This window comes from Mercenaria mercenaria, chromosome 12 (genome assembly GCF_021730395.1).
Source record: "Mercenaria mercenaria strain notata chromosome 12, MADL_Memer_1, whole genome shotgun sequence".
Taxonomy (NCBI): Eukaryota; Metazoa; Mollusca; class Bivalvia; order Venerida; family Veneridae; genus Mercenaria; species Mercenaria mercenaria.
The window spans coordinates 57032799-57047563 of NC_069372.1; the positions used below are offsets into that span (position 1 = coordinate 57032799).

General features: G+C 38.3%; 1 protein-coding gene across 1 annotated transcript; it reads left to right on the plus strand.

The window, feature by feature from the left end:
• The first annotated feature begins 1446 nt into the window (after positions 1-1446).
• LOC123534556 (60S ribosomal protein L6-like) lies at positions 1447-6780 on the plus strand. The gene is made up of 5 exons (XM_045316843.2): positions 1447-1555; positions 1872-2012; positions 2177-2225; positions 3681-3865; positions 6580-6780. Exons 1-5 carry the CDS (start codon positions 1448-1450, stop codon positions 6739-6741), a joined length of 645 nt encoding a protein of 214 aa, XP_045172778.2. The 5' UTR covers position 1447; the 3' UTR covers positions 6742-6780.
• Positions 6781-14765: the final 7985 nt, after the last annotated feature.

Below are 14765 nucleotides of genomic sequence, written 5' to 3' on the forward strand. Positions count from 1 at the left end.
TCTAACGTCCATCTGTCGATAATTCTTTTGCGAAACAACTTGTCAATGATTTTATTGTGCTTTTATGTTGTAGGAGAAACGTTATCTTGCCCGAATCGTCGAATAATGCCCTCCTAACAACACCACTGTCCATTGCAAAAAGCATGAGTTACATTATTCTGGAATGAATTTCGATATTTACCTGATAATTTACATGTACTGGAGTTGCAATACCGTTATTGTAATCGTAGCACTTGAAGGCACATCATATCCGAGCCGAAGGTCTGCCGTAAAAATGTCATTTCAGTGGTGATTCCCACTGAAACAAATTTATTACTTCGAAACTGGAAATTGACAATTTTGTGAAAGGCAGTGGACTACTATGGGTCCGATAACCTCACCTGCCGACCCGAGTTTAGAGGTCCGGTAATCGGTATGAATACTGATAATGATATTCTCAGGGTAGTCCAACTAATTTGACGCTAGCTAAATAAATTCAACGCAACCTGAATTGAAGCCATTTCCGATGAAATTTTCATCGCTGCGGACGCTTCACATGCTTTAGGTTTAAATGCCGATTATTTTACGAATAAGCCATAAATTCAAATAAAACTTGCATGTATTGAAAGGGATTCAATCCCTTATTGGTTATGCCAAAATTATCAAATAATATCCAAAATTACGAATAATCAATTTTCTGGTGATTTAAACCACATAGAGCAAATCTCGCCAACCTCCCGTGACAAAAAAACGAGATCTTGTTTACCGGAAGTGGCGCTTTCTCCACGCGCGAAAGCAATTATTCAGCGGTAAAATAATTATCACCGTATGACCACGCTTTCGATGGCAAAAAAAGACGTGTACTTCGTGTCTTAAGACCATTTCACATTAAACTAATTTGTTTAGAAGCTAACATGTATTTAAGTAGTTTTAAAGTACAAATTGTACTCATGCTCGCGATGTTTGTTTTTAGTAAGATAACCGAATCCGCTTGACACGAGCTCACGCAGAATTACAGCCAGTGCCATTCTGTGTATTATTCTTCTTTGGTATGTACAGATTAACTTTACAGTCTACAGTCACTACATGCCCAAATTGCGCAAGCGATAAAACCAATAACTTTACATGAGTGTATGTGATTTTCTTCCATTATTTGGTCTTCAAGTTTGACGTTTGATTGCCTACAATATAAAACAATCTGAAATGGATTATTTGACTATTTAGGAAACTTTCATTTATCTTTAAACATTAGCTACATTATCTTTGAACAAAGTTTGATAGCAGTGTATAACTATTAAAGAAGAAACACAGGTTTTGGCTTTGACAAGTTATATACTTGTATTGGTCAGCAAATTTTCTGCCATATATGTATCCTCACACGGTGAGGACATATCTGATGACATGGACAGTTTCTTAGTATTTTTGAACTAATTTACTATTGGAACTTTTAAAAATGATTTATTTCAGAATGGCCCCGAAGGCAGGTGAAAAACCAAAAGCAGCAGCTCGTATGGTCACCAAGAAAATTGGTGGTGACAAAAATGGTGGGGAAAGGACTGTCAGAGCTAAACGCTTGGTAAGCATTTCAGCCAGATAAATATGCTTTGAAATTTTTTATGTTAGTAATGTAAATATATTTACCATTTGAAATGCAGGTATTTTAATATGAAAAGTCTGATTCATATTAAGCTTACTATGTTATTTCCATGATACAGAATGCAGTTGATTGAAACATCTCATAATTGGAGATTGGATATTCAAATGAATTTTCTGCAAGACATGAAGAAAAATTTAATTGCAGTTTAGAGCTTGCTGTGAGACTCGTGCTGTATTTTGGAAATAAATATTGAGAACTTAAAGGTGATTTTTTAGTGTTATCTCTTGCTTCTCAGCCAAGATACTACCCAACAGAGGACCGCCCTAGGAAGCTGTATAACAGGAAGAAGAGTTTCTCACAGCACAAGTCAAAGTTGAGGGCATCTATCACACCTGGAACCATTCTTATTCTGGTTGCTGGCAGGCACAAGGGAAAGGTAAATCATTGATGATGACATTTGAAACATCGTCTTGCAGGCTCAATAAGTAAAAAAAAAATGAAAATGAATGGGATTTATTTCGATAAAAGTACTAAACACTGAAATATATTTCTCGCATACAAATTTACATAAAATATCCAGATTCTGTCTTTCCTTTTCAGCGTGTTGTCTTCTTGAAACAGTTGAGCTCTGGACTATTGCTCGTCACAGGTTGGTTAAATTGATATAATATCATTGATATCGTAATAACTGAACAACTCATTTATCAGTAGAAGTAAATTTGGGCTAGTTACTAGTAGAAAGCTCCAAAATATTATAGATGTTTGTGGGCATTTGACTGTGACCTTGACCTACTGACCTATTTTGTTTTTTAAGATACAGCCTTGAATTTTGGATTTCAGTGACCATGAATGTGACCTACTTCCTAATATTTTAGCATCAGTTTGCCATTTTAAACATGTGGCTCATATTACTCCGGTGAGTGATTCAGGGTCATCATGACCCTCTTGTTATAAAATTCGGTAATTACTCCCCTTTTTAGCTCGACTTTTCGAAGAAAATGTAGAGCTATTGCACTCACCCCGGCGTCGGTAAAGTCAAATATCTCTGTTACTATCAAAGCTATTGACTCGAAACTTAAAATAGATATTAACTATCAAAGTCTACAGCAGGAGAAACAATCCCCATAACTCTGATTTGAATTTTGACAGAATTATGCCCCTTTTTAACTTAGAATTTTTGGTTAAAGTTTTTGATAGTCAGATATCTCTGTTACTGTCAAAGCTATTGACTTGAAACTTAGAATAATTATTTACCATCAAAATCTACACCAGAAGAAACAATCCCCACAACTCTGATTGAATTTTGACAGAATTATGCCCCTTTTTAACTTAGAATTTTTTGTTAAAATTTTTGATGAAGTCAAATATCTCTGTTACTATTAAAGCTTTTGACTTGAAACTCAAAACAGTTATTTACTATCAAAGTCTACACCAGGAGACACAATTCCCATAACTCTGATTTGAATTTTGACAGAATTATGCCCCTTTTTAACTTAGAATTTAAAAAAAAAATGGATAGTCAAATATTTCTGATACTATTAAAGCTTTTGACTTGAAACTCAAAATAGTTATTTTCTATCAAAGTGTACACCAGGAGACACAATTCTCATAACTCTGATTTGAATTTTGACAGAATTATGTCCCTTTTTAACTTAGAATTTTTGGTTAAAGTTTTTTGATAAAGTCAGATATCTCTGTTACTGTTAAAGCTATTGACTTGAAACTTAGAATACTTATTTACCATCAAAATCTACACCAGAAGAAGCAAAGCTCTAATTCAGTCAAGCACTGAGAAAAGTCGAGCGCGCTGTCTTACTGACAGCTCTTGTTTATGGAAGTATTGCATCCCACATAACAAGTGGGGGCACCATTGTCCTATGGAAACACATTTGTTCCTCACTGAAATGCAGTATGACGCATGAAAAAATCTAAGCATCTTGTCATGCAGGACAACTTGCCAACACTGAACAATTTGTTGGGCTCTGTTTTATTATCTGCTTGAATTCCAAGAAATCGAGGCAGATGGGAAGATATTTATAGATGCCTTTGTGATGACACTTTTTGCTTTTTGTCTTAACTGTGAACTGATTTATTTCTGCTACAGGTCCATTCCACCTGAATGCTTGTCCGTTGAGGAGAATTAACCAAATGTATGTGATTGCCACAAAAACAAAGATTGACATTAGTGGTGTTAAGGTTCCAGATCGTGTCAATGATGAATATTTCCGTCGCAAACAGTTGAGGAAGCCTAAACATACAGAAGGCGAAATCTTTGATACAAAGAAAGAGGTAAGATAACATTTTCGAATTTCAAAAAAGAAAATTTAGTTACTCTGGAGTCTTTTTTGGACTACTACCATTTGTGGGACAGGGGATGGTCAGTTTGGACCGACATTCTAAATGATTCGGTTAAATTTTAGTCACACCTGATGGGAAGTAGGACAGAACCAACTGAGTTGTAGTATGACAAGTTGTGTGTCTTTGAAATACCAAAATGTTTTTACATAAAGGAATAGAAAGCTGTACAGGTCTATACTAACTTTCAGATTAATAATTTTTGTTATGCAGGAATTAGTGCCTTTTTAGCTCACCAGAGCAATGCTCAGGTGAGTTTTTCTGATCGCTCGATGTCCGGCGTCCGTTGTCTGGCGTCTGTCGTCTGTCTGTCAACATTTAGCTTGTGTATGCGATAGAGGCTGTATTTTTCAATTAATCTTCATGAATATTGGTCAGAACGATAACCTTGATGAAATCTAGGCCGAGTTCGAAAATGGGTCATCTCGGGTCAAAAACTAGGTCACTAGGTCAAATCAAAGAAAAACCTTGTGTATGCGATAGAGGCTGTATTTTCAATTAATCTTCATGAATATTGGTCAGAATGATAACCTTGATGAAATCTAGGCCGAGTTCGAAAATGGGTCATCTCGGGTCAAAAACTAGGTCACTAGGTCAAATCAAGGAAAAACCTTGTGTATGCGATAGAGGCTGTATTTTGTAATTGATCTTCATGAATATTTGTCAGAATGATTGCCTTGATGAAATCTAGGCCGAGTTCGAAAATGGGTCATCTCGGATCAAAAACTAGGTCACTAGGTCAAATCAAAGAAAGACCTTGTGTATGCGATAGAGGCGGTATTTTTCAATTAATCTTCATGAATATTGGTCAGAATGATAACCTTGATGAAATCTAAGCCATGTTCGAAAATGGGTCATCTCGAGTCAAAAACTAGGTCACTAGGTCAAATCAAAGAAAAACCTTGTGTATGCGATAGAGGCTGTATTTTTCAATTATTCTTCATGAGTATTGGTCAGAATGATAACCTTGATGAAATCTAGGTCGATTTCGAAAATGGGTCATCTTGGGTCAAAAACTAGGTCACTAGGTCAAATCAAAGAAAAACCTTGTGTATGCGATAGAGGCTGTACTTTTCAGTTGATCTTCATGAATATTGGTCAGAATGATTACCTTGATGAAATCTAGGCCTAGTTCGAAAATGGGTCATCTGGGGTCAAAAACTAGGTCACTAGGTCAAACCAAGGAAAAACCTTGTGTATGCGATAGAGGCTGTATTTTTCAATTGATCTTCATGAATTTTGGTCATAATGATTACCTTGATGAAATTTAGACCAAGTTCGAAAATGAGTCATATGGGATCAAAAACTAGGTCACTAGGTCATATCAAAGAAAAACCTTGTGTATGCAATAGAGGCTGTATTTTTCAACTGATCTTCATGAAATTTAGCCAGAATGATTACCTTGATAAAATCTAGGCCGAGTTTGAAAATGGGTCATCTGGGGTCAAAAACTAGGTCACTAGGTCAAATCGAAGAAAAACATTGTGTATGCAATAGAGGATGTATTTTTCAATTGATCTTCATGAAATTTGGTCAGAGTGATTGCCTTGATGAAATCTAGGTCGAGTTTGAATATGGGGTATCTGAGGTCAAAAACAGGTCACTTGGTCAAATCAAAGAAAAAACTTGTTTATGTGATAGAGGCTGTATTTTTCAATTGATCTTCATGAATTTTGGTCAGAATGATTGCCTTGATAAAATCTAGGTCGAGTTTGAACATGGGTTATCTAGGGTCAAAAACTAGGTCATACCTAAGAAAATGCTTGTTTTATCACAAGAGACCAATTTTTTGGTTCAGTCTTAATGAAAATTGGTCAGAATATTTGTTTCCATGAAATCACAAGGTCAAACATGTTTTACACTGTTATGGTGTGTTTCTTAGGTGAGCGACCTAGGGCCATCTTGGCCCTCTTGTTTTAGTTTTAACAAAATTTGATGGAAAGATTGGTACCAAAATTGTAGATATTCTAATCAGAATGGTAATGGAAACGCACCATTTTAGGCAAAGACAAAAATGTTTGTACAGGAAGACAGCCTTTCTGTTTTACTATGCAATTTCGTTACTGGTCCAAAATTTATTTAAGGTTGGTTAAAGTCTGTTTGAATCATACTGCAGCATTTAAACATGCTTTATTTGTGCAAGAGGAGGGGCCTTGTTTCTGAGTTGTGAAGGATATTGAAACCTCCCTTGAGGTGTAAAATTCTTACAAATAGGGAAGCCATCCTGATGGTTTATTGAAGGTCGTTGGTTCTAACCAGCTAACTGCCTGTGCCTGAAATGATGATCAGAGGGATCCTCGGATCTTTCCTACCATGTAAATTTGCTATATGACATATTACCTTGATGGTGTGGCGGTAATCGAAACAAAAAGATAGGAAAGAGTAAAAAAACATTTGAGGTATGCAGTTCTGAATGTGTGTATTAACTGTTCCATTTTCATGAACAGGCTCCAAATACCTTGGTAAAAATCTGTTTGGCCCTAGTATACCTGCATTGAAAACCTATCTCTAGAGCAATGTAGGCATTTAGCGTGCCTTTCTGAAAGTTTAAGACAGTAATGTCTTCAAAAATGAAGGAATATTTTCCTCTGCTACAAAATCAGTCAACTAATCTCTTAAATCTGAAGAAAATGTTTCCTCTATTTTAGGAATACACTGTCAGTGACGAGAGGAAAGAAGACCAGAAAGATGTAGATAAACAGGTCCTGGAAGCCATCAGGAAGAACCCTGATAAGAAATATTTATTTGGATACCTTGGAGCTATGTTCTCATTGGGCAGCAGTCAGTACCCACACAAAATGTTGTTCTAAATGCACTGTATAGACGAGCAAAATAAAGAGAAAAATCTATTTCTTGGTTATAGATGACGATTTCTTGGTTCCATCACTATAAAACTTGTACATGGAGACCAGTCTCAAAATATAAATTTTATTACGCTAAAAATTTTGGGCGTCGCACTTAAGATTTACCTTTGTCCATGGCTGCCCGCTTAGCTCAGTAGGTAAGAGTGTTGGTCTACGGATTGTGGGGTAGCGAGTTCGATCCTCGGTCGGGGCGTATGTTCTCCTTGACGATTTGATAAGACATTGTGTCTGACATCATTCGTCCTCTCTGATTCATGTGGGGAAGTTGGCAGTTACTTGAGGAGAACAGGTTTGTACTGGTACAGAATCCAGGAACACTGGTTAGGTTAACTGTACGCTGTTATATGACTGAAAAACGGCGTTAAACCCAAATCACTTCAAATCACTTGCCCCTCATCGATGTGGGTTCGAGCCTCACTCGGGGCGTTGAATTCTTCATGTGAGGAAGCCATCCAGCTGGCTTACGGAAGGTCGGTGGTTCTACCCAGGTGCCCGCTCGTGATGAAATAATGCATGAAGGGGCACCTGGGGTCTTCCTCCACCATTAAAAGCTGGAAAGTCGCCATATGACCTATCATGTGTCGGTGCGACGTTAAATCCAACAAAATAAAAAATAAAATAAACCCAAATCAATCAAACAAATGTCTGTCCGTCTGAATGTGTGGTGTATATTTAAAAGGTATTTGACCTAGAGCCATGAAACTTAATTGGATTGTTATTCAGCATAAGTTGTGAACCTGTGGTTTGGGATTTTACTCGGCAAGACCAGAATTATGGTCCCTGACAGTAAAAAAAAAATGCATAAAGGGCCAAACAAATTGTCATGTGTACCGTATACCAAAAGTATAAAGTCATGAAATCTAGGAACTGGGATTTTGTTTGGAAATTGATCCGAGGTCTGTATAAAATATGCATTAAGTTTGAAGTATTTGACCTAATAGTGAAACAGGGTTGTTACTAAGCATGTGAGGTTGTGCAGTGTTGGCTCACCTGAGCCAAAGGCTCCTGGAGAGCTTTTGTGACCGCTCAATGTCAGTCGTTTGTCGTCGTCTGTCAACAATTTCTAAAAAAGTCTTCAAAACCACTGGGCAGATTTACACCAATTCACTGGAATGATCCTTGGGTGACAGGTGAACCCCTTTCAAAATTGTTCAAAGAGTTGAATTCCACATAGAACTCTGGTTGCCATGGCAACCGAACTTTTAAAATCTTCCTGTCCAAAACTGCAAGGTATAGAGCCTCGATATTTGGCATGTGACATCATCTAATGGTCCTCTATGAAGATTATTCAAATTATGCCCCTGGGGTAAAAAAGAGGCCCAGCCCCGGGGTCTCTTGTTTTACATAGACTTGTATACTAAGAAACAACTGAAAAGATCTTGTCAGAAAGTTCAAGGGCTAGGCCTTTGATATTTGGTATCTAGCATTGCCTAGTGGTTCTCTGACAAGATTGTTCACTCTTGTTACTCTTATTGATGATTTGTAGTAGCCAGACTCGCGAGGACTCCCCCACCACACGCACACAAAACTAAGGTTATAATACTTTATTATGCCCCCCTCCGAAGAAGGAGGGGTATATTGTTTTGCAGATGTCGGTCGGTCGGAATGTAGACCAATCCATTTTCAGATGATAACTCAAGAACGCTTGGGCCTAGGATCATGAAAGTTGAAAGGGAGGTTGGTCATCACCAGCAGATGACCCCTATTGATTTTGAGGTCTGTATGTCAAAGGTCAAGGTCACAGTGAACCTGAACAGTAAAACGGTTTCCGGATGATAACTCAAGAAAACTTGGGCCTAGGATCATAAAAGTTGATAGGGAGGTTGGTCATCACCAGCAGATGACCCCTATTGATTTTGAGGTCTGTATGTCAAAGGTCAAGGTCACAGTGACACTGAATAGTAAAACGGATTCCGGATGATAACTCAAGAAAACTTGGGCCTAGGATCATGAAAGTTGATAGGGAGGTTGGTCATCACCAGCAGATGACCCCTGTTGATTTTGAGGTCTGTATGTCAAAGGTCAAGGTCACAGTGACACTGAAAAGTAAAACGGATTCCGGATGATAACTCAAGAACGCTTGGGCCTAGAATCATGAAAGTTGATAGATAGGTTGGTAATGACCAGCAGATGACCCTAATGATTTTGAGGTCTGTATGTTAAAGGTCAAGGTCACAGTGACCCTGAACAGTAAAACAGTTTCCGGATGATAACTCAAGAACGCTTTGGCCTAGGGTCACAAAATTTGATTGTGAGGTTGGTAATGACCAGCAGATGACCCCTATTGATTTTGAGGTCAGTATGTTAAAGGTCAAGGTCACAGTGACCCTGAACAGTAAAAAGGTTTCCGGATGATAACTCAAGAACGCTTAGGCCTAGGGTCATGAAAGTTGATAAGGAGGTTGGTCATCACCAGCAGATGACCCCTATTGATTTTGAGGTCAGTATGTCAAAGGTCAAGGTCACAGTGACCAGGAACAGTAAAATGGTTTCTAGGCAATAACTCTAGAATGCTTGGGCCAAGTGTCAGGAAAACTGATAGTTAGTTTAGCTATGACTAGCAGATGATCCCTATTGACTTTGAGGTCATTAGGTGAAAGGTCAAGATCACATACAAGGTACAGTTAAAACGGTTTCTGATCTTCTTGTCCAAAACCATAGGGCCTAGGGCTTTGATATTTGGTATGTAGCAAAATCTAGTGGTCCTCTACCAAGATTGTTCAGATAATTTCCCTGGGGTCAAATATGGCCCCACCCCAAGGGTCACATGGTTTATATAGACTTATATAGAAACAAAAACTTTGAAAAACCTCTTGTCCAAACCACAGGGGCTAGGGCTTTGATACTTTGTATATGACATCATCTAGTGGTCCTCTACTAAGATTGTTCAAATTATTCCCCTAGGGTCAAATATGGCTCTGCCCTAGGGGGTTACATGGTTTACCTAGACTTATACAGGGAAAAACTTTGAAAATCTTGTCCAAACCACAAAGGCTATGGCTTTGATATCTTGTAATGTAGCATCATTTAGTGCTTCTCTACCAAGTTTGTTCAAATTATCCCTCTAGGGTCAAATATGGCCCAGCCCCAGGGGTCATATGGTTCATGTAGACTTATATAGGGAAAAAACTTAGAACCATCATGTCCATAACTTACATCATTCAAATTTGGACCACATGTCGTGGCCTCAACGCGAAACTAGTCTATCTGCTTCTATTTCTATATACACATAGACTAGTTTCGCGTTGAGGCGACGATGTATAGTTTTGAGTGGCAAGATGAACCTTGACATGAGTTGACCTTGATCTTGACCTACTTTCACATTTCTGTAGCTACAGCCTTCAAATTTGGACCACATGCATAGTTTTTTGTTCCGAAATAAAATTTGACATTGATTCTGACTAGTGACCTACTTTCACATTTCTCAAGCTACAGCCTTCAAATCTGAACCACAAACATAGTTTTGTGTACTGAAATAAACTTTGACCTTGAGATTGACCTAGTGACCTACTTTCACATTTCTAAAGATACAGGCTTCAGATTTGGACCACTTGCATAGTTTTGTGTTACGAAATAAAATTTGACCTCGATTTTGACCTAGTGACCTACTTCCTCATTTCTGAAGCTACAGGCTTCAAATTTGGACCACATGTATAGTTTTGAGTGGCAAGATGAACCTTGACATGAGTTGACCTTGATCTTGACTTAGTGACCTACTTTCATATTTCTGTAGCTACAGCCTTTAAATTTGGACCACATGCATAGTTTTTTGTTCCAAAATAAAATTTGACATTGATTTTGACCTAGTGACCTATTTTCACATTTCTCAAGCTACAGCCTTCAAATTTGAAGTACATGCATAGTTCTGTCTACCGAAATGAACTTTGACCTTGAAATTGATCTAGTGACCTGCTTTCACATTTCTCAAGCCACAGCTTTCAAATTTGGACCACATACACATTGTTTTGTTCCGAAATGAAATTTGACATTGATTTTGACGTTGAGCAAGTCTTGAAATTTGAAACATTCAAAAATGACTCATTGGATGGCCCCAGGATCACTCTGTAATCTCTTGTTAGGTTAAAGGTCAAGGTCAGATTAAACCAGAATGGTAGAACTTTTGTTTTATATAATACAGTGAGCATATAATTTCTGTTCCTTGTGCAATTACTGAATGCATCAAGGGGGGCATTTTGTGTTCGACGAGCTCTTGTATTTAGTCTTGCATTGTGAATAACATAACAGTATAGTGACAGGAAGTGGTGGCACCAGCATTTAGTTTCTAGATCAAGTTTAGAGGTAACCAAATTTAGCTTATTCGAGCATAGTACTGGAGGCCTGCTGTGATCACTGTCTTTTGTTGACAATTGTACTGCTAACATTCAAGAGGTCTCAGTTTTGCCTATTGGGCTAATCTTGATAAAACTTCCACAGTATGCTTCCCTTTATCAAATCAGACTAGTTGCAAGGTCAGACAAAAGGGTCCAGGGACTTGATCCAATTATAAAAGATTTCATATACGGGGCAGGAGAAAGTTGACAATTTTACAAACATGATGGGAGAAAAATGATCTTTACAAATGTTTGGGTACAGTAGAATGTTTTGTGTATTATCTAGAAGACTCGTGATGCATTATCTGCAATTGACTCTGCCTCAAGTGAAACTATATTTACTGTGTTGCTTACAAATTGAACCCAGGTTAAAATATGAGTTGTTCTGTTGCCATTTGAACATTCTGACCATGTTTAATGTAAACAAGAGTAGAAAATGCGGCTTCTAGAGTATTCAACCAGGTTTTTGAATTACTGGATGGCTCAGTTTACTATATAAAGGACATTTGGACATGTGGCTTCTAGTGTATCTACAACACTGCGGAAAATATGTGCATATACGGGAGTATACGGTCCCGAATATGTCTAATATACGAATGTCATATAAAAGGTATCTTTCCTGAAAGTATGATCAAAACTTACACCTTAAACATACTTTTGGACCTTGACAACCCTAACTTTGAATACTGACATAAACTGTTGAAACGTATTTATGCCAAATATGAATGAACGGATCCATGTGAGAAAAAACATGAATGTCCAATTAAAGAATACGGGATTCCTGTATATGGAATGTTCCATATACGGGAAAAATGTTTCCGTATACGCCCGTATATTAGGAGTATACGGAATGCGTACACTTCCGTATACGGAACCATTTTCCGCAGTGCAATTTGACTTGACCTAGTTTTTCAACTTGGATGACCATGTTTTGAACTTTACAGATTTTTTAGCCTAAGACACACATTCTGACAAACATTAATGAAGATCAGGTAGAAGTGGCCTCTGGAGAGTTCCCAATGTCTTGATACCTGTTTTTGACCTTGGATGTCCAAGTAATTCTAGACTAGTTTAAGGCGACCTACTTTCAAACTTTTACATAGATTCATAGAAAACGATAGGTTAAAAGTGCAACCAAGATTTAAAGGTCCATTACTAAGGGAAAGTGAGTTGGCAATTTTTTTCATAGCCAGTGCATAGACTTCTGCAAGACACTAAATAATGAAGATTGGCAGGTCAAAACTTACAGAAGGTCTTTGGAACTCAAAGAAATGTATGTGTGTTATGTTGAAATTTCAATGAATCGACAGAATGACCCCCCAGGTCTTTTTAACTTTCTTCATACTTCATAGAAAAATAATTGTACATATACTGCGATTTATTTCAAATTTCTACATACCAACTTTCATTTTCCAATAAAATGAAATAGTTTCTGTGCTTTTTAAAAGAAATTAAAATGTTCACTATCCTAAGTATTGGACCTTAAACCTAGTGACCTAGTTTAGGCTACAGATTTCCAAATTATTAATCAATCCTAGATGTTAAAGACGACATTCTGACTGTTTCATAGAGACCAGGTAGAAAATTTGTGGTGTTTACAAGATTTCTATCACTTGGCCTACTGACCTAGTTATGTCTCCCCCAGGAGACATATTGTTTTTGCCCTGTCCGTCCGTCCGTCCTTCCGTATGTCACACTTCATTTCCGAGCAATAACTGGAGAACCATTTGACCTAGAACCTTCAAACTTCATAGGGTTGTAGGGCTGCTGGAGTAGACGACCCCTATTGTTTTTGGGGTCACTCCATCAAAGGTCAAGGTCACAGGGGCCCGAACATTGAAAACCATTTCCGATCAATAACTAGAGAACCACTTGACCCAGAATGTTGAAACTTCATAGGATGATTGGTCATGAAGAGTAGATGACCCCTATTGATTTTGGGGTCACTCTGTCAAAGGTCAAGGTCACAGGGGCCTGAACATGGAAAACCATTTCCAATCAATAACTAGAGAACCACTTGACCCAGAATGTTGAAACTTCATAGGATGATTGTACATGCAAAGTAGATGACCCCTATCGATTTTGGGGTCACTCCATTAAAGGTCAAGGTTACAGGGGCCCGAACATTGAAAACCATTTCCGGTTAGTAACTTGAGAACCACTTGACCCAGAATGTTGAAACTTCATAGGATGATTGGTCATGAAGAGTAGATGACCCCTATTGATTTTGGGGTCACTCTGTCAAAGGTCAAGGTCACAGGGGCCTCAACATGGAAAACCATTTCCGATCAATAACTAGAAAACCACTTGACCCAGAATGTTGAAACTTCATAGGATGATTGTACATGCAGAGTAGATGACCCCTATCGATTTTGGAGTCACTCCATTAAAGGTCAAGGTCACAGGGGCCTGAACATTGAAAACCATTTCTGGTCAGTAACTTGAGAACCACTTGACCCAGAATGTTGAAACTTCATAGGATGATTGGTCATGAAGAGTAGATGACCCCTATTGATTTTGGGGTCACTCTGTCAAAGGTCAAGGTCACAGGGGCCTGGACATGGAAAACCATTTCCGATCAATAACTAGAGAACCACTTGACCCAGAATGTTGTATAAACGTTCATAGGGGATTATTGTCATGCATAACGTAGATGACCCCAGTATGCGATGGTTTTCTGGGGAACATAGCCCGCCGGGTCGAACTCGGACCAGTCGTGACCAAGCTTTAACTGAGCTCACGGCGGCTCCAGAATGTTGAAACTTATAGGATGATTGTCATGCAAGTAGATGACCCCTTGATTTTGGGGTCACTCATTAAAGTCAGGTCACAGGGGCCTGAACATTGAAACCATTTCCGGTCAGTAACTGAGAACCACTTGACCCAGAATGTTGAAACTTAATAGGATGATTGGTCATGCAGAGTAGATGACCCCTGTTGATTTTGGGGTCACTCTGTGAAAGGTCAAGGTCACAGGGGCCTGAACATTGAAAACCATTTCCGGTCAGTAACTAGAGAACCATTTGACCCAGAATGATGAAATTTCATAGGATGATTGGTCATACAGAGTAGATGACCCCTAATGATTTTAGGGTCACTCTGTTAAAGGTCAAGGCCACAGGGGCCTGAACATGGAAAACCATTTCTAATCAATAACTTGAGAACCTCTCAACCCAGAATGTTTAAACTTCATATGATGATTGTTCATGCAGAGTAAATGACCCCTATTGTTTTTGGGGTCACTCCGTTAAAGGTCAAGGTCACAGGGGCCTGAACATTGATAACCAGTTCCGATCAATAACTTGAGAACCACTCAACCCAGAATGTTGAAACTTCATAGGATGATTGAACATGCAGAGTAGATGACCCCTATTGATTTTGGGGTCAGTCTATTAAAGGTCAAGGCCACAGTGGCCTGTTCATGTAAAAACATTTTTTGGAAATAACTTGAGAACCACTTGACCTACAATGTTGAAACTTAATAGGATGATTGGACTTGCAGAGTAGATGACCCCTATTTATTTTGAGATCACTTGATCAAAGGTCAAGTTCACAGAAGCCTGAACAGTGACTTAAGAACCACTAGGCCAAGAGTGTTGAAATTTAGGGGGATGATTGGACATGCCAAGTAGATGATCC